At 32.3% G+C, this 18,847-nt stretch overlaps 2 protein-coding genes across 2 annotated transcripts; one reads left to right on the forward strand and one right to left on the reverse strand.

The window, feature by feature from the left end:
• The first annotated feature begins 5,947 nt into the window (after nucleotides 1–5,947).
• LOC120177514 (tetraspanin-8-like) lies at nucleotides 5,948–7,531 on the forward strand. Its single transcript, XM_039183641.1, has 2 exons — nucleotides 5,948–6,547; nucleotides 7,110–7,531. Exons 1-2 carry the CDS (start codon nucleotides 6,038–6,040, stop codon nucleotides 7,413–7,415), a joined length of 816 nt encoding a protein of 271 aa, XP_039039572.1. The 5' UTR covers nucleotides 5,948–6,037; the 3' UTR covers nucleotides 7,416–7,531.
• A 453-nt stretch (nucleotides 7,532–7,984) lies between these two features.
• LOC120177500 (cytochrome c oxidase subunit 6b-2-like) lies at nucleotides 7,985–9,956 on the reverse strand. Its single transcript, XM_039183628.1, has 4 exons — nucleotides 9,870–9,956; nucleotides 9,151–9,239; nucleotides 8,984–9,065; nucleotides 7,985–8,065 (listed from the first exon to the last, which is right to left on the reverse strand). Exons 1-4 carry the CDS (start codon nucleotides 9,879–9,881, stop codon nucleotides 8,012–8,014), a joined length of 237 nt encoding a protein of 78 aa, XP_039039559.1. The 5' UTR covers nucleotides 9,882–9,956; the 3' UTR covers nucleotides 7,985–8,011.
• Nucleotides 9,957–18,847: the final 8,891 nt, after the last annotated feature.

Raw genomic sequence — 18,847 nt, forward strand, 5'->3', positions numbered from 1 at the left:
AAATTAAAATTCGTTCAATTATTCAGCCTTAGAAAGTAGCATAAGTTCAATCATTAAAAGATTATGCAAATATGAAAGACAGAACAAAAACGAGTTCAATTGAAACAATGCTCTTAATGGACATGGTAGATGCAATACCCCCATCATTCTTCGATTGTCCATGCACCTGAATCCATTAGATTCTGGTTCTTACGCTTTAGTGCCTTACAGTTCTCAGTGGAATGTCTGGAGCTTCCTATATGGTAACGGCACACGACTTCAACATCATAAACCTAAAGGTATGGGGACTCTTTTCTTATATCATCTTGGAAGGCTCAGTCCTACAACTAGCAAAATAGCTCCCACCGTACTGATTACAGATTCTTCCTTTATTTTGTTCGTATCTTGCTTCTATTCTCAATGTGTTGTCACGTGATTATAACCATTTCATCGAATCCTCCACAGATTAATTCCATGTTTTTATGAATGATGTAAGCAAAAATGCTTGAATGAATGCAGTGCAGAATATAAATACAAAAGGTATAAATTTCCAAAAGTAATCATTCTTTAGAAAGAGTTCCATTCATCTAAAAGAGTTTTCATCTTTATAAGAGAGATTAATCTACGAATGTGGTTTAATCCTTTTATTTAGCTCCATGATCTCAATCATGATCCCAACAACTTTATATTTTTTCAAAAATGACTACAAATCCAGACGGTGAGTAGTTGAACGCATCCTCTGAATCGAACTCCCTCTAATCTACGACAATTATTTAAGGATCGGAAGATCTCTACCAAGACAACCAGTGTAGGATTTATTCCTCTCTCCAATCTATCAAAGAAATCTTCTTGAGACAATGCCACAGAAAAATATTCGCTTTCTCCCTTTTGTTGAATGTGGTCTACTATCCAATCTTCAACTCTAATCGTAATCTTTACAAGCTTGCTTTTGAAGGATTGGACCTTCGGAGGTATGAAATAAATCCTATCCACTTGGAGGCTCTCAAAGCTTAATAGAGAAATATATTCTTCTATTGTTGGTGTCAAATCTTGTCTGTTGAAAGTGAAGCAGTTATATGCGAGATTCCAGAATTCGACTAGAGCTTTAAGCAACGGTTCATCCATCTTTACATAGAGGAGATGGGCTACGTCACCCTATTTCTTGTGGAGCTTCTCTTTGATAACTACTCTCCAGCTCTACCAAATATCTATCAGCTATTGTATCTCATTCTGCTTGAAATTGACATTAATATCTGTAGTTATCTGTGATACATAATCTCCAGGTAAATTGTCTCTTCTTACCCTTTGTATTTATTCAGACCAAACTTGAACAACCAGATTAGGTTCTTCCTTGTTATTAAAACTCTTTTCCATATTAATGATCACTCTTCTACTATGATGATTACTTGGTTAATCAACACCTTTCTTTTTATTTATGATGATCATGAAAATGTCAAATAATAAACAATCAAACATAGAAAATACGTCAGTATAAAAAATCAAATATCAATAAGATATTATTGAAAGGTATTTGCAACATCTTCCCACATGCTTTTCTACCCTTATTAGGTTAAATCCTACCCAAAACATTTTTCTACCCCTATGCTTTGTTCGAAAATAAAACCTAGCCACATGATTTTCTAGTTCACATGCTTTATTCGGAAAATAAAATAATGTGGGTAAAGAGAAGAGGTTTAGTGTCGTTTCTCCTTTGTGTATACTTATTTTGGGTACCCACTGACGGACAGAGGTTCGACATGAATTTTATCGGGGTGGGTTACTAGGGCTCATTATATGTTGTATTAGGTTATAAGAAAAAAGGTACTCGAATTGTCCATGTTGGTGCCTCCTTAGGCTGTCAAACCCTCAATCCTGGCCCATTATAGGCTCGTACGGATCGAGTTCAATTCGAGAGGATACATTCCTTTGTATCCATGCAGAGAAATAATTTATCTCACATAGTTATAAGGTATATGAACCCCAAATGTTACTTACTAAAACCCATACAGAGAAACAAATTATCTCACGTAGGCTAAGCTTTCACCTCAACTTAAAAGGGACAAAGCTCGTAAGTGAGCTTATGGTATGGAAATGCATGTGTTGTGTGTGAGGAGAAACTCACAAACCTTTAAAAACACGACAAAAGACAAATTTTTACAAGCTCAAAAACCTATTCAATTTTGAAGACCAATAAAATCAAAAGTCAATTAGTTAAAAAATAAAATAATGCATGATATGTTGAAATTCAAAATAAATAAACAAAAGGATTGTAAACTAAATACAATTTAAGTTTGTAATTCCGAAATACAAAACAACGTATAATCGTAAATGGTCTGACTCTCGAAGTCCCCATCGGGGTCGCCAAGCTGTCATAACATCTCTCGCGGGGATCCGTTAGGCTTGAAAAAAAATTAATTTCAAGGAAGAAGATGAAATACACTTTTGAAAACAATTTGATTTTGGAGTCGCCACCAACCTTCAAGTTAGGTAGGTTGAAAACCTTAAACGACAAAAAATGGTATACGTTTTACCAAAGATTCATTTTTAAGAGTTCGGGAGTCGATTACGTGTTGGGAAGGGTGAGCACTCCTACAATACCCAAATTTAGGTACCTAAACGATTATATGTTGTTTAAATATTGGGAATTACAAACTTCAATAAATTATGATCCTTCTATTTATTCAAATTTATTTAAATAAGTGTCAATTTAAAAAAAAACTTAAAATAAGGAATACAATGGATCAAAATGATTAAATAGCCCAAAATATATTTTTATAGAAATAAAAATATTATAATTATTTTTATAAGAGAAAATACGTCATTTTGTACGAATAATCCTTTAAAATGCACTTCCTTTATAGTTAGGAGATTTTTCATAGATTCCCCTCACAAAAGACGTTATTTCGCAATTTTTCGAAAGATAAAATAAAATAAAACAAAACAACAGTGAAAAAAGGTGAAAAATAATCAAATGTGGAACAAAGAAAATTATCGAAATAAAAAACATTTGTGCGAAAAATCCTTGAAAAGATACATTCCCTTGTAGTTGGGAGATGTCTTCATAGATTTCCCTCACAATGAAATTTTCCATTTAAAATTAAAAAAAACCATGGTAATTTATAAAACAAGGTGGAAACAACAATACCGATGGACACATAAATAAGGGTCACAATATGCAAAAATAGGAATACAAAATTAAAAGAAAAAATTATCAAACATGGATTAAATCGAATACAAATATAAATGTGCAATCGAACATCAAATAAAAATTTATCTTAGGCCTAAGTCGACAGAAAAAAAAACATGTTCAATTTGAAAAAGATAAATAAATATCTACAACTAACAAATGACCAAAATATAAGTTAACCAAAAAGTGAAGCACGAATCATAAATATTAACAAATAAACTAATGTGCTAACTAGGGATAAATAGAAAGATATAAAATACTAAGCTCAAAATAAGAAACTTGAAAATATACGAGTAAATGTTGAAAATTATTATTAAATATAAAGACATTTAAATAAATACATATATATGGTGCATACACATAAAATACATAAGAATATGAAACATACACATATATTAGAATACAAGGACCAAAATGCAACAAATAAGAAGAACAATACCAAATAAGGAATAAATAGTGACTAAAATAAAATAATAGAAAATAAAGTGTCAAAATCATAAATAAATAAAACATGAAACATAACATATTAATGAATAAAGTGAAAGTAATAAAACTAAAGTGCTAAAAATAAAATCAATAAAACATAAGGATTCAAGGACTAAAATGTAAAACACGACTAAAAGTAAAGGGACCAACAAGAAATTAAACCAAAATATATTACATGCATAAGAAATGGGTAAATTATAAAAAGGTTCCTACAAGTGACTAACATGCAAGAGTGCTAAAATTAAAGGGACTAAAATGAAATTAAACCAAATATTTTAAGGCATAAACATAAATGAGTAAATTATGAAAACAATCCCTACATATAACCATTCTGTAAAAAGGCACCAAACCTAGGGGGACTAATGCATGATTTACCCTGAAAATTTTCTATAAAAATTAACATTTTTTCATTTTAAATATGTTTTCGAGAGAGAGGGCCTCCCATTTCTCTATAAAATCGGTGAGTAGTCAGTGGATTACCTCCGTCGGTCGTAGTCCGCCGTCGCTGGTGGCCAATGGTCACCAAATTTCATCAGGAGGTTCGCCTTGACCTCATCGTCGCCGATATGACCTCTGTTTTACGAGACTCGACTATGTTTGTCGCAAAACGACCGAAAACCGCTCAATCTTCCTAAGCTCTGATCGTCGCCGCTCACCATCCGATCGTCTCGATTTTCAGGTATATTGTTCATGGTGGCCTTGCACAACTTTTAACCGTTTGGATCGTCAATCGGATATCCCTATCACAGGCGAGGTGCCCGATCGAATGTCAGAACCCCTTTTTCATTTTTGTTTGTTTTATTTTGGATTACTCTCTATTTTTTTGTTTCGATTTTAGACCATATGCATATACAAAACCATAGTTAAAAAGCTAGCAATTTTTTTTTGATAATGCTTCATTTCCATTCGAAAAAGATGGGGAATATCCCCTTACATTGTTTTGAAAACCCGAAAACCCCTCCCCTTTGTTTTTTAGTTCTGTTCGAATCCCCTTTTACATTCATTACAAACTGAACATAATATAGAAAAAATCTTTAATGAGCAGTGGATGGTTGTTGCAGTAGGAAGTTGGTGGTGGCAGGTCATGGGTATGGAGCTGCTTCACGTGGGAGTCTGCTGGGGTTGTTGAGGCTAACTAGAGCCTGTACTGTAAAATGTAATAAGATGATATTAATAATAATAATAATAATAATACTAATAATATTTTTGTAGACTCGGAAAAAAATGAGTGTCTACACATGTTCCTAATTAATAAACATTATATGAATTAAAATTTGAAATAATATTCAAAAAATTATTTAAATAAATAAAATATTCAAAAAATTAAAATAACATAGTTTAATATTTTTACCATATTGGCAATATGACTCAAAATATGATTAGCATCCAATCCTAGCATCCCGTCTTTCATTTTATAACTGAAAAAAATTATAAAAAAATTAATATTTACAATTAATTAATAAAATAATAAAATATTCAATAAAAAATTAGTATAAAAATGATTACCTTCAAAAAAAATGATAACGAATCGACTTAAAAGAAAGTATAAAAGATAAGAAAGATGAGAGAAATATATAAATTTTTGGTGTGATTTGTTAAGAGATGGGGAGGGGTTCATATAGGAGAGTGAGAGGGTGTTTAGCGAGAGAGAAGGCGTGTGCCCTGCAACACGCTTCCCAGTTGGCACGCAAAACCCTACGAAGTTACGTTTCTTGAGAAGCATCTTCCCAGTGGTAACCACATCAGTCGAAGCACGCCCCCTTCTATGCGCCTTGTTGCTACATCAGCAAGGCATCTCTCTTAGTCTGTCAGAAATGGTGCTACTTTGGTACATATTCAGAAAAAGGGTGTCAAATCGATTTTTTTAAACTTTTTTGGGTAACCTTGCCCTATATGTGTCTTTTTTAATTTATCGTTAGTGGTGCTCAGCAGTACTAATCAACGTCGTAGAATTTTTTTAAATTTAAAACTTTTTTAAGCATAATTTAGAGTTTAAAATTAACCAAATAGAAAGCAATGTAAATATAAACCGTTTCATATATAAAAAGATGATTACTTGACAAGCCTATCACTTTTTCTTCGTAAAAAGGTAAATATATAAAAGATCTCTCACTTTTGTTCCTTTCAAGTAAAAGTTAACGATTAAAAATCTAATAATTCGTATCTAACTTTAAATATCACTATCAATTGGACGCGCCGGTTGAAAAACGTGTACAGCGCGTTATCGTAACCCCAAAGAAACCACAGATTTGCTAGTGGAGAGAACTTTCTTTGCAACTTCTGCAAATTCATTGCAACATTATATATGCCAATCGGTTTTCGTCATTTTCTCATCATCCAAACGAAGAAAAAGTAAATCAAAATACCAACCCATAGCTTGAAACGATGGCCTTCCGCCTTAGCAACAACCTTGTCGGAATCCTAAACTTCATAACGTTTCTCCTCTCCATCCCCATCCTCGGTGCCGGCATCTGGCTCAGTCGAGAAGGCGTGACGGAATGCGAGCGGTTTTTAGACAAGCCCGTCATCGTGATCGGAGTCTTCCTCATGTTGGTCTCACTCGCGGGACTAATCGGCGCGTGTTGCCGCGTCACTTGGCTGCTCTGGCTTTATCTAGTAGTCATGTTCCTCCTCATTGTGCTCGGCATCGTCTTCACGATCTTTGCTTTTGCGGTGACGAATAAAGGGGCCGGAGAAACTTTGTCCGGGAAAGGGTATAAGGAATACCGACTCGGTGATTACTCAAACTGGTTACAGAAGAGAGTTACCGATGGGAAGAACTGGAATAAGATCAAGAGCTGTTTGGCTGATAGTAAAGTTTGTACTGATTTCCATGATAAGTATCTCAATGTTTCTGTCACAGAGTTTTACCAGGAGCACTTGTCCTCCGTTCAGGTATACTTTTTCCCCCTTAGATCTGGGATTTTGTTTTAGTTTCTCTGCATATATTCACATTTATGGACTGGGATTGACTGTTCTTATTAGAACAATCAATCCCAGTCCATTCTTAATTTTTTAAAATCGGTATAATCTTGAAAGTGAACTTTGCTCTGTTAATAAAAACCTTCTTAATTTTTTTAGACTTCAAATGAGCAAGTGAAATCTGTTTGTGTGCTTCTTTTTTACAATAACCTTTTAAGCCATTAATTTTGTTTGGATTAGTGTAATTATGAAAGTAAATTTACACAAATTTTCAAAAGTTTTACATTTAAGTGAGGAAGTGAAGTCCGCTTTGTTTTTCTTTTTGATAGTAACTCTTTAAAAGAAAGAAAGAAACTATTAAATTTGTGTTTATCCTTTTTATTAGAGTATTAAAGAAATTAAATTTGTCAAATAATAATTACCCACTACAACTATTTTCTAAATATGAATGATTCAGTCTCCAAATTAAACCTTCACTATTTGCATTACTTCAAGTTGTTGTGGATGTAATGCTTGTGTTCAATGAAATTTGCAGTCGGGTTGCTGTAAGCCATCAAACGACTGTCAATTCAACTACGTCGGACCGACGAACTGGACGAGAGGGAGTGCCGATTCGGTGAACCCCGACTGCAATCTGTGGGATAATAACTTGGACACTCTGTGCTTCGACTGCGAGTCGTGCAAGGCTGGATTCATAGATAATCTCAGGAGTTCGTGGAAGAAGGTGGCAGTCGTCAACATCGTCTTCCTCGTCTTCCTCATCGTCGTCTACTCTGTTGGCTGCTGTGCTTTCAGGAACAATAGGAGAGACAATTATTATCAGCAGCCGTGGAAGCCTTGAGGTGGCGTTTGTTCTTGGTTTCCCATTTCAGATGCTTCTTTTTATTTTCTGCATTGTGTTTTAGTGTTTATGGTATGCATATTGGTTCTTTTATGTATAAATTTGGATTCCTAGTACTTCACATTTTGGATTATGCTTAATTGATTCTATTATTAGTTCAGTTGTTATGGTTATCTTAATGTCTATCACTTGTTAATTAATTGTTGACAAACAATGGTGTTGCTGGGCAAGCAAAGCTGAGTGGGTGTAGGATGACAATTTCACCTAGATCTTATAGGTTTTGATTCGTCCCGAACCACTCGATTTTTATTTTAAAGTTTCTGGCTTGAGGTTTTTTAAAGGGTGTAGTTGGGTCGAGTTTAAATTTGTTGCCATTAATTATATAAATTTTATCTAGCTAATTCATGCACCAAACTGTAAAGGAACGATGTAACAATCTGCTGAAAAAAGCAGGTTCTTAAATTAAAACATCAGGGTTTTTTAACAACTCATCGACCACAAATCTCCATTTGTAGCTTATTAATTTCATGAATAACCATTCAAACTAGCTAAAGACCATCAAATATAACTTCTCCTACTTCCCTGTGTAATCACACTCAAAGAGGACCTGGGAATGTACCATTCTCCCTCTGTTCATTCCACTTCTCAATCTGCATTAATTTCAGCATTATCCATGATATTAAAATGTTAATCATGAGTTTAATACAATAGCTTAAGTTATCTATCTTCTATTTCCTTTACAAGTAATTTTTGATACATTACCAGTGGCAAATCTATGTGCATGTTAGGGTAGCACGTGCTCACCTTTAAAATCGAACTTTTTTATGTTCTTTCGTGATTTTATTTTTTCTGTTCACTATGAAATTTTATGTATGTCCCATACAAAAAAAATTCATTATTAATACATATGTGTCCACCCTAAGAAAATATTTTCGGATCCGTCACTGTTCATGATCATCCATCTAAATTCTCGACAAACTTTATGAAACTGTTCATAAACTAATAAGATGTTCAAGTAGAAACTTTTTGGCATCATGGTCATTTTGTTCTCTATTTTTCCAACGTTTCAAATTTTGATCAAGTAGAAATTTTTTGGCATAATAATCATTTTGTTCTCTATTTTTCAACTTTTTAAATTTTGATCAAATTATCCTCTATTGTTTAGAAATCTTTAGTTGACTAACACTAAACACATTATTATATTGTTAACGTTTAATTGATTATTAGACACACATCATATTTTTATTTTGAGTGATGTGGTACATACCACATCATCATTTTTGGTGGCATATCACATGCCACATCATCACTTTTGGTGACACTCAACATGTGTTAATAGTTAGTCTCAACTAATGATTTCCGTCCAACAAGAAATATTTTAACCAAAAATCGAAATATCGAAAGGCTAAGCCGTTAAGATACTTCAAAAATAGGATAAAGAGTAAAATCAACATTTATACAAATATTATGGGTTAATTTTATCACGTTGTTTCATATTTTTAATAAATACCATTCACCAGGCAAACTCTCATTTACTAATGGTGATTAAGAAAAGTTGGTCTACTCACCCATTCAGCAGGACAAAGAGAACGGTAGTATTTGGCAAAACTCTCACATTGCTTAGACCCTTTACCCTTAGAAGCCAAGCACCTGTCATTGATTTTAAAATTAAAAAAAAGATACAACTGATAGTTTGCTAACAAACAGAACATGAAAATTTACAAGCAGTACGTACCTGTGAAACTCCATGTAGCGACTGAAACAATGCCTTGTTTGATTAGTTGTAGGGAAGCGAAAATCGACTGGGGCTGTTTTCAATTCAATCTGGGACAATATACAAGATACTGTGGGTCTAATGTGAGAACTAATAGATGATAGTCATGGATGATTACTGGATCCAAACTCGATGGGTTTCGACATGATATTGTGTTGAATTTAAAAAAAAATCCGGGTTCTAATTTAATTCGAGTTTAAGGTGAAAATATCGGATCCAACCCAAAAAAAAATTATACCCTATATATTTAAGAATAATTATAATAATACCCTTTTTATATTGTTTTTTTCAATTTGATCCTTATTTTATCAAGTAGAATTAATTTTTTTTAGTGGAATGTGTATTTTTATTTGGTCGAGTTGGCCGGAAACCGACTGATGTTGGTCCCTAAATTGATAATTCCATGTGAAACTGTTACTTATCAGCTCAAAATCATTGTCAAAGCAAAAGAGATTAAACTGAAACCATTTGCAGTGGTTACAGATTAAAACTCACAGCAAAAGCATTCCGAGAGACGCATACAATAATGGTAAAATTATCACTGCATACTCGAAGTGTCATCTGATCCACTAAACTGGTATGTGTACAATGATGAGAGCTTTGTTGGGAACTTTGAATATTGTTTTCCAGAAGTTTGGTGCAAAATGAAGGAAGAGAGAAAGGGGGAAATACAAGGTTACCTGGTCTGCCATGACTGATCCTATCAACGAGCAAAGAAGCAAAAGCAGGTTTTTAATATTTAAAAACTAAAATCACCACTTTTTTATATCCTTCTACCAATAACAACTCCCCACGTTCTACGTGAAAGAATAGGTCCAATTCTGATTTTATTTCCCCCTCAAATTTAGGAAATTAAAATGTTTGATTGTTTATTTTTATAATATTTTTAAGGGTAAATTACACATATGATCACTAATGTCTGAGTATATGTTTGTTTCCCCACTAAAGTTTTTAAATTAACAAATTAATCACTAACGTTATCGATTTATAACAATTCAATCACCGTTAACCAGTCATTGTGATGATGAAATACTGATATGATAAGTTAATTGACTTATATGACATTATTTTACCTTACAAGCTGACATATCTCAATAACCCTTTCACTTTCCCTTGTTTTCTTAGCGACCAACCAATCATTTTCTTTCCTACAAACAAATTTCTAATCCATCAAGAGGTGATTTTCTGCCATTACTTTATCTCAGCTTTTTCGATATCAACCTTTTCAAATGTTCTGTTAGAGTATAACAACTTTTTTTGGAGAGTACTAAACTCCTCTGTTGATTCCCATAACGACAAATACTAGCACCATTGCAATCCTGAAAATAAGTGACAAATTTATATTTTTAATGTATATTGTTATCATAAAATATCAATAATTTAAGTGATAAATTATATTATAAAGTTATAAGATATTAGAAGTATCATGAAAATAAGTGTATATATTATTAAAGTTGTATTTATAATTTGATGTGGAAAAGAGTTATAGGTACAAACAATAACTGATTCTTAATTCAGATATATAAAAAAAGGTTAGTTCCCAAGAAATAGAAAATCTCATATATTCTCATGTCAGATAGTTTGATAATTTTATCTTTTTGAAATATCATAACAAAAGAAAGATTCAAAGATTTTAAACTATCAATTAATTTAGGTAAACTTTCGTATTTAATATTTAATTCTTGATAAAGACATTAGATTCTAGTTAATTTTTATATTTATAGTTTGGTTCTAACGGATATAACTCGTAAGTTATCTTTCACAGTAAAAACTCAACATTAAATTTACCATAAAAATATTAAAAAGGCATTTAATAAACTGACGAGAAAAGGAACCCACCATTAAACTCACCCATTTTATGTAGGTTTTTATTTCTGCTTTTCCGGCTTTTGATTTATTCAGAAAAATCATCTTGTGCCTTCAAAATAAGAGAAGCTTTTTTGGATCGACATTCAACTTTGCTAAAAACATCTCTTTTGTTAGTGCTTTTAGTGTTATTTTCCTTTCTGATTGAACTCAGTTTTATTTGCTGATTTTCTTGATTCTTGAAATACTTTTTTTTTTCTTGAAACGGATTCTTTGATTATCAATTTCTTATTACATACGAGGTTGTTCCATACTGAAATCTAATGGGTTTCTGTCAAATGGTTCTTTGATTTTAGAGTTTTGGGTAGATGCATGAAATTGTTTATATTTGCAAACAATATAATTGTTTGTTATTTCGATTTTATGAAGCTTTCTCTCAAATAGGCTTGAGAACATGTTCATCCGATTGAATTTTGTTCGTGTAATAATGGGATTTCATATTTATATAAGTTTTGATTTGATCACATAATTGTATTATGTAGATTTCTAGTATAAGGGTATCTTCGAGTCATTTACAATGGATAATTCGTTCATCTTTGTTATGATTTTTGGTCTATTATTCACATTAGCAAATGTAGGTCATCAAGAAAGAGGTTCACTACAACAAAATTGTTCTACATCAGTGTTTTTAGCAGCGTTTTGAGAATAAACACCACTAATGTTAAACATATAGTGGCGTTTACATTCCAAACGTCGCAAAATGGTAACTTTAGCGTTGTTTTTATACAAAATGCCGCTACAGAGTAGTACTTTAGCGGCGTTTTTATACAATGCCGCAATAGGTTCATCCATAGTATTTTTTTTCAACAAACGCCGCAACAAAGTAGTTATTTAGCGGCGTTTTTATACAAATGTGGTAATATGATAATCTATAGTGGTTTTTTTGAGAAAACGCCGCAACAGAACAGTACTTTAGTGGCGTTTTTATACAAACGCCGCAATAGGGTCATCTATAGTGGCCTTTTTTCAACAGATACCGCAATAGAGTAGTACTTTAATGGCATTTTTATACAAATGCCGTAATAGGGTTCATCTGTAGTGGCGTTTTTTCAATAAACGCTACAACATAGTAGTATTTTAGCGGCGTTTAAAAACATTCCGTAATAGTTTGGTATGTTTGTGGTGTTTGGGTTTACAAACGCCGCCACACTCATCATGATCTCACGATCCATGAATCTCTAAACTCCCAAATTTTGTGTTGGTCCTTAAATCAAATATTTTTAGCGGTGTTTTTAGTAGCATTTTCAAAGAAAACCCCATTAAATTTATACACATCGCGGCGTTTATATAAAAAATGACACTAAATGTTTACATTAGCAACATTTGTTGTAAAAGGCCGCTAAAACACGTACTTTAGTGGCGTTTCTAAGAAAACACAGCGACAAACATGTACTTTAGTGACATTTTTTAGAAAACACCGCTATAAAATGATAAATGGTGGCATTTGTGTCTACAAATGCCACAATTTTTTATATTTTTTAATCGTGCGAAACCCTTTCCCCTTTCCCTATTTTCCATCTCCGCCGGACATACCCAAATAACCACGCAAAACTGCTGCTGGTCGTCACCGCTCGAAGCCATCGAGGCCTTCAACGTTAAGCCATCAACGCTTGACTCTCTAACTTGAGGTGCGAATTTCACCATTTTTACAGGTATAATATCTTCTGAATTTGTGTTTATAGAGAAAAATTAGGGTTTGTTTTGGCTTTACTTTTTCTGTAGATTGCAGAACTGTGATTACTATCACTTTCAGTTGATGGGTTTTCTTGATTTGCATTATTGCTATGGTTTTGGATGAATTATTTTGCAAATTTGTTCATTCGCAAAGCTTACGGTCACTATTTAGCTCAGATTTTCTATTTAAGTGCTTTGATGTACCTTTGCAAGTTAACACGAATGATTTTTCTTTGTAATAAAAGTTATGTTATTTTGATGTTCTAAATATTTAGGATGATGAATTTGTAAAGAAATTTGAATCATTGCATCAGCTTGTGTATTTAACAGAAATTCTTGTCTGCCATTGAAAGTTTTATTGTTTTGTCCTTCAAATGCTCTCCTTACGAGTTTCTTGTTCTATAAGCTCTTCAACTTCAGTTGTGTTAATGAATTTTATATGATTCTGTGTTAAATAAATGTTTTTGGTTTATTGTGTGTGCTGTGTGAAATGATTATTTTCATGTGTTAATGAAAATAGAGGTGTTTTGAGTTTATCATCCGATTAGTAGGTGTTGAAAGCTAGATTTGAATATGGGTTTATGGTGTCTTATGCCATTTTGCTGTATTGAAACTCGAAATTTAGTGTAATGGATTTTGTTGTGAGTTTTTTAATGGATATTAATAGAGCAATTTCATACACTATTTGATTTTGGTTGTCATATTTTCTTTATCATTTGTTAGATACGTTTTTCTTTTTCTTACTGAATTGGTTGGAAGCTTCAATATCTCACTTGTTCTATAAATTTATGTTGTCTTGACTCTTTGCTTTATTTTAAAGTAGAGTTAGTTCTATTTAGTTATGCGAAGAATCGAAATCTAATCCCGATACATGTAATTTGTTCGAAACAAATTATAGTCCACATAATCGACTATTGATGTTACAATTACTTTCTTATAAAGTGATGCAAAGGAATATGGCAAGAAATTTTTTATACAAAGGAACCGGAACTAACGACTAAAATTGTTGTTTGTTTGTTAATATATTAAGTCCAGGAGAAAATTTAGTGATTTGCAGATTGTTTGAGCTTCTCAAGAATAGGAAGAAACAAATAATGAGGAATGACTGGTGTTGGCTCTTTGAAAGTTCCGATTACTGTTGAAGAAGCTATATAAATTGAAGGTAATGTCCGACACTTTTTTTAATTGTTGGTTCATTTTGAAAACTTACATTGAATTATTTATTATATAGTTGAAAATGGTCGAACACGCAAGACTAGATGGCGTACAACGTTGAAGGAATTATACCAACTTCCTCCTGGGAACTGTGTGAAAGTTTTAAAAAACAATGTTGGTCAACTTATTGTTCTTGAAGCACATCTTCTATGCAGTTACTTAGGCATGGTTGCACGTAATGCTAATCTTTTACCGATAAATTATGAGTCATGGCTTGAAATGCCAAATAGTAAAAAAAATCAGGCTTTGAATTTTGTTAAGGTAATAATGTCATTATAATCGATAATCGATCCATAACAGTTCAATACTAATTTATATTTACTTTGAACACTTATGTTATTTGTAGGAGAAATTTTCTTTAGAGGTCTTAGACAATTATTTGAAGCAAGAATTAGGGAAGAGATAGAGAGACCACAAGAGTTCTTTAAAAAAGAAATACTTCAAGATTGATCTCAGCCTTGAAGAGAAGCTGCAAATTGTCTCACTTGGAATGCTCAGGTATAAATGGACAAATATAGTCAGGTTTTGGAGTTCAAAGAAAGAACATGTATGATGTTTTTTTTTCAAAAATAATATAATGTCATTATAATATATTATTTATAAGTGCAAATTTAAAATTGTACGATCGAGAGCATGTTGGTGTTGCTAGCAGACAATAACAGAAGTTTACTCACACAGCTGGGTCAAAGAGCTTTGCTTGTATAGCTAAAGATGAGGTATTATTGATTATTCATATAGTGATTTACAACTAGTAGCACATAGTAACAAAAATTATTTATATTATTAATTAATTTTTTTCAAGAGTTAATTTTTATTCTACATTGTAGGAAAATACGTCTAGTTGTAAAGTTAGACGAATAAAGCTCTTCAACATGACACATACAAAAAAGGATGACATTCCTATGACTGATGAAGTTGCAGAAATTATGGTATTTTTATTCAACACAAGATTTGAATTATATTATATTTATATATATAGTATGCAATTCTTATTTAAAATAATTATTAAATTGATTATTAGGAAAATTGAAGGATAAAAGGGCGGAGTATGAAGCTACGCTTTCAAGTCATGGTATTGTTAATGAGGATGACATCGAAAATCAAGTTATTAATGAAGTTTTGGGTCTTGAAAGATATTGTCGTGCTCATTGTTAAGCATCTTAGGTGTTATTTTAGATATATGCTTTGTTTATTCTAGTTAACAATGTTGAACTACATTATATTTTATGTTAATGTAAACTTTGATTTATTATTATGGAGTTCAAGTTGGTTGTTATGGATTTCAAGTTTGTTGTTATGGATGTCAAGTATATTGATAATGCTACAAGTTAAAATTTTTAATTTGGGTATCAAAAGAGCAGAAAACGTTTGGAAAGTCAATTTTAATTAGTGGCATTTGTATAAAAAATGTCACTAAATACATACTCAATACCGACATTTTAGAAAAAAATACCACTAAAATTATATATTTTTTGCGGCGTTTATATAGAAAATGCCACTATAGTCATAGTCAATAGTGGCGTTTCACATTCACAAACGTTGCTATATATCATTACCTTTACCGGCATTTTTAGGAACACACGCAACTATATGTCATAATATTTAGCGTCGTTTTTTATAAATGCCACAAAAAAAAGATATATAACACCATTTCTCAACAACGCTGCTAAATATCATAACCTATAGCGGCGCTTGTGGAAAAAACGTCACTTAAAATCATAACCTTTAGCCGTGTTTGTCTTCCACAAACGCCGCTACCTTTTGTGGCGTTTGTTTTAGCGACACTTTTTACGGCAGTTTTTGTTTCACCACAAGGGTTTTTAGTGACACTTGAAAAAATCGCTATATGACTGAAAAAACGCCGCTAAAAAACTATTTTGCTTGCTAGGGTAATTTTTGTGTTTAGAGATACATTAATTGATAATGATAACAATAACTATCTAACTATATAGTTTGAGCTGATGCTTACCCCTATGGTATCGACTGACTCATAGAGTTACCCCCGATTCTCTAATGGCGTTAACATCCCAAAACTTATAAGTACGCTCTTTCAATTATTTCATACATGTTATTCTATTTGTCTGAAGTAAAATATGGTTCAATCTGTTATTTTTTTAATGTTTTCACGTGTTATTTAGGCGAGTAGATCGACTCTGAACCAATATTGTCGTATCTGAGCCGGAAGCTCACTTCTTGTTGGTGCTAATTTTGCTTCTGTCTGAATCGAAATTTCAATTTGTAAGTCTGATTTTCTTTTACAAAGGAAATAGTGTCGAAACTGGAACCGAACTAAACTCGGACTAAATTTTCATTTATTTTGAGAATGTCCGAAAATAGTGTTACATTTCGTAGGTCAATATAATCAGAATCCAGGAGTAATTAGAATACTTTAGACAACATCAAAAGTGAGTGAGGGCACTTACTGAATATCAACAAGTTCAACGCCTAGTGAACGAAGCAGTTGTTCTAATGACCCTTATCTGCACGATCACGTCAATTGGCACTCTCCAATTATGTCCTCTATATAATTTTCGAGTACCCAAAAAATCTAATGGTAAACTTGGTCCCTTTTCATAATCATATTTTTTATTTTTGAAAACATCTTTGTTATTTGTATCGAAAACATCATGCATGTTTGATTTGAATTATACATGTTCCTTTCGCAATTGAACAAAATCATTAATATAATAAATTTAAATATAATCATTATTGTTACTATCATATTGTAGGAATTCACAAATTCAACAAAAGCAAAAATAAGTCTCTCAGTAATATAGCAAGTTTCATCTTGTCTAACAAATTAAACAAACTTAAATGAACCATTAATAATTTAGAAAGATAAAATGTAAGATATTCAAATCTTGCATTCCATCAATATTTGAAGTCTAATATTTCATCTATTCTCTTGTGTTTCTTCTAAATGTTCTTTTTATAACAATTGAGCTTGTAGCATTTGAGTCTACAAATATCAAAAAGATAAAATAAGTATTATAATCAGAATAAATCTTTTTACATTTATTTATTACAATATAAGTGTTACCTGCGGTAAATCCATCATACTTGTAGTTGTAGATTCATTCATGATGTTCATGTCCGAATTAGAATCTCATTGTGACTTATGCTGGATCTCTCCTTAATAGGAGAGGTTCTAGAAAATTCTAGAGCTTTCTAGAGAAGTGTAGAATTTTCTAGAACATTCCAGAGAACTCTAGAGAAGTCTAGAACTTTTTAAAAGCTTGTGGAAGAGTGTGGAATCCTCTGAAATATTCTGGAGATGTGTGGAACCTTATGGAAGAGTATGGAAGAATATGGAACAGAGTGGAAGAGTGTAGAGTTTCTTAGAGTGTGTGAAGCATTCTAGATAATTAATCTCCACCCTTGGATATAAGTAATCTCCACCATTCATTGTGGAGGTGGAGTAGTATAAATAGGTGTGAGGGACTTCATTCCTAACCATCTAAGAAATCCAAATATACTAAGAGAGTTAGAGAGCCTCTTTGAGAGAGAATAGAGATAGCTTGGGAATTCTTTATCCTCAAGCTTGAGTGAGCCACCAAGTGTGAGTCAAATTTTGTGAATACATCCTTGTAATCCTACTATTCTTTTGTATTGTAACATCCTCAATACCGGGTTAGTGACCAAATTGTAAAACTTCAGAATTTGGTGATTAAAGTGGAATAGTTAAATAGTTCAATGACTTATCTGGAAATAGTTTATGAATTATTGTTAGTAATTATTAAATGAAGTAAAGGGCAAATTGGTCATTTGTCATGAAATATATTTTTCCCCTTTAATAGGAGAGCAACACGTAGGGGGAGTTATTTGGAAAACTCTTTTCTTCTTCTTCTTCTTCTTCTCATTTCTTCTTCTCCACCGTGAACCAAGGGAGCAAAGGTGAGTTTTCTGATTACTTGATTGTTTGTTGATTTTAAATATGAGTTTTGATCCTTAGGTGATACTTAAGCTTAAGGAAAGCTTAAGTTGTCTTAAAATCAAAAGAAGAAGAAGTTATGAAAGATTAAAGAGAATGGTTTTTTAAGTGAATTTCTGGAAAAGAGTTGATAAGTTAAATTTGAAACTAAATTTGACTTGTCATCAACTTAATTAAGAGATATGAAGTGATAGAATTGGATTTAGAGCATCTTGAAAATTTGGTATGATTTTGGAGTTTATAAAGAGGAGAGGATATTAAGGTTAAAGATGTAATAAATGAGTATAAATTGGTTTAAGCATGTGTATGTAAGTTAAGGGGTCGAAATATGGCACAATTAAGTTAGAATGAAGTAATTTTCGTGCATAAATTAGAATTCTGAGCTAGTGTGCATCGGTACACATTCAACATGTACCGATGCATCAAGGGTGAATTTCAGAAATTATTCAGTGTGTATCGATGCACAGGAAGTGTATCGATTCACCCTTGAAATGGAAAACATCGAATGTAATTGGTGTATCGATGCATAGGTAGTGCATCGATACACACGTTAAGGAATGCACCGATACACTATGGAGTATATCGATGCATACCTTAAATAAGAAATGAAAGATTAGAGTATACCAATTAGAATACTGATATGTACCAATGTATGATTATGTAGATATCGAACGTAAGCAAATCCTGGAATGATCAATGAATTAGGATTAGATTCAAAGAAGAAAATATTATAGGTGGATTGGTAATTAAGCAAGGCTAAGGTGAGTACAATTTAACTTGTACTTATGTTATAGAACAAACATTGGCTTGAGATTAGCCAGTGACAGAGTTACTATGATAAGAAGTGACGCCTAAAATGTTATTTGATTTGTAATGCATGCATAACATTATATATAGATGTTGTATACATCATTGGGTAAGATTTGTGATAAGTCTCATTCCCATGTTTAAATGCATGATTCCATAAGCACA

Source organism: Hibiscus syriacus, unplaced genomic scaffold (genome assembly GCF_006381635.1).
Source record: "Hibiscus syriacus cultivar Baekdansim isolate YM2019G1 unplaced genomic scaffold, ASM638163v2 tig00112289_pilon, whole genome shotgun sequence".
Classification (NCBI taxonomy): domain Eukaryota; kingdom Viridiplantae; phylum Streptophyta; class Magnoliopsida; order Malvales; family Malvaceae; genus Hibiscus; species Hibiscus syriacus.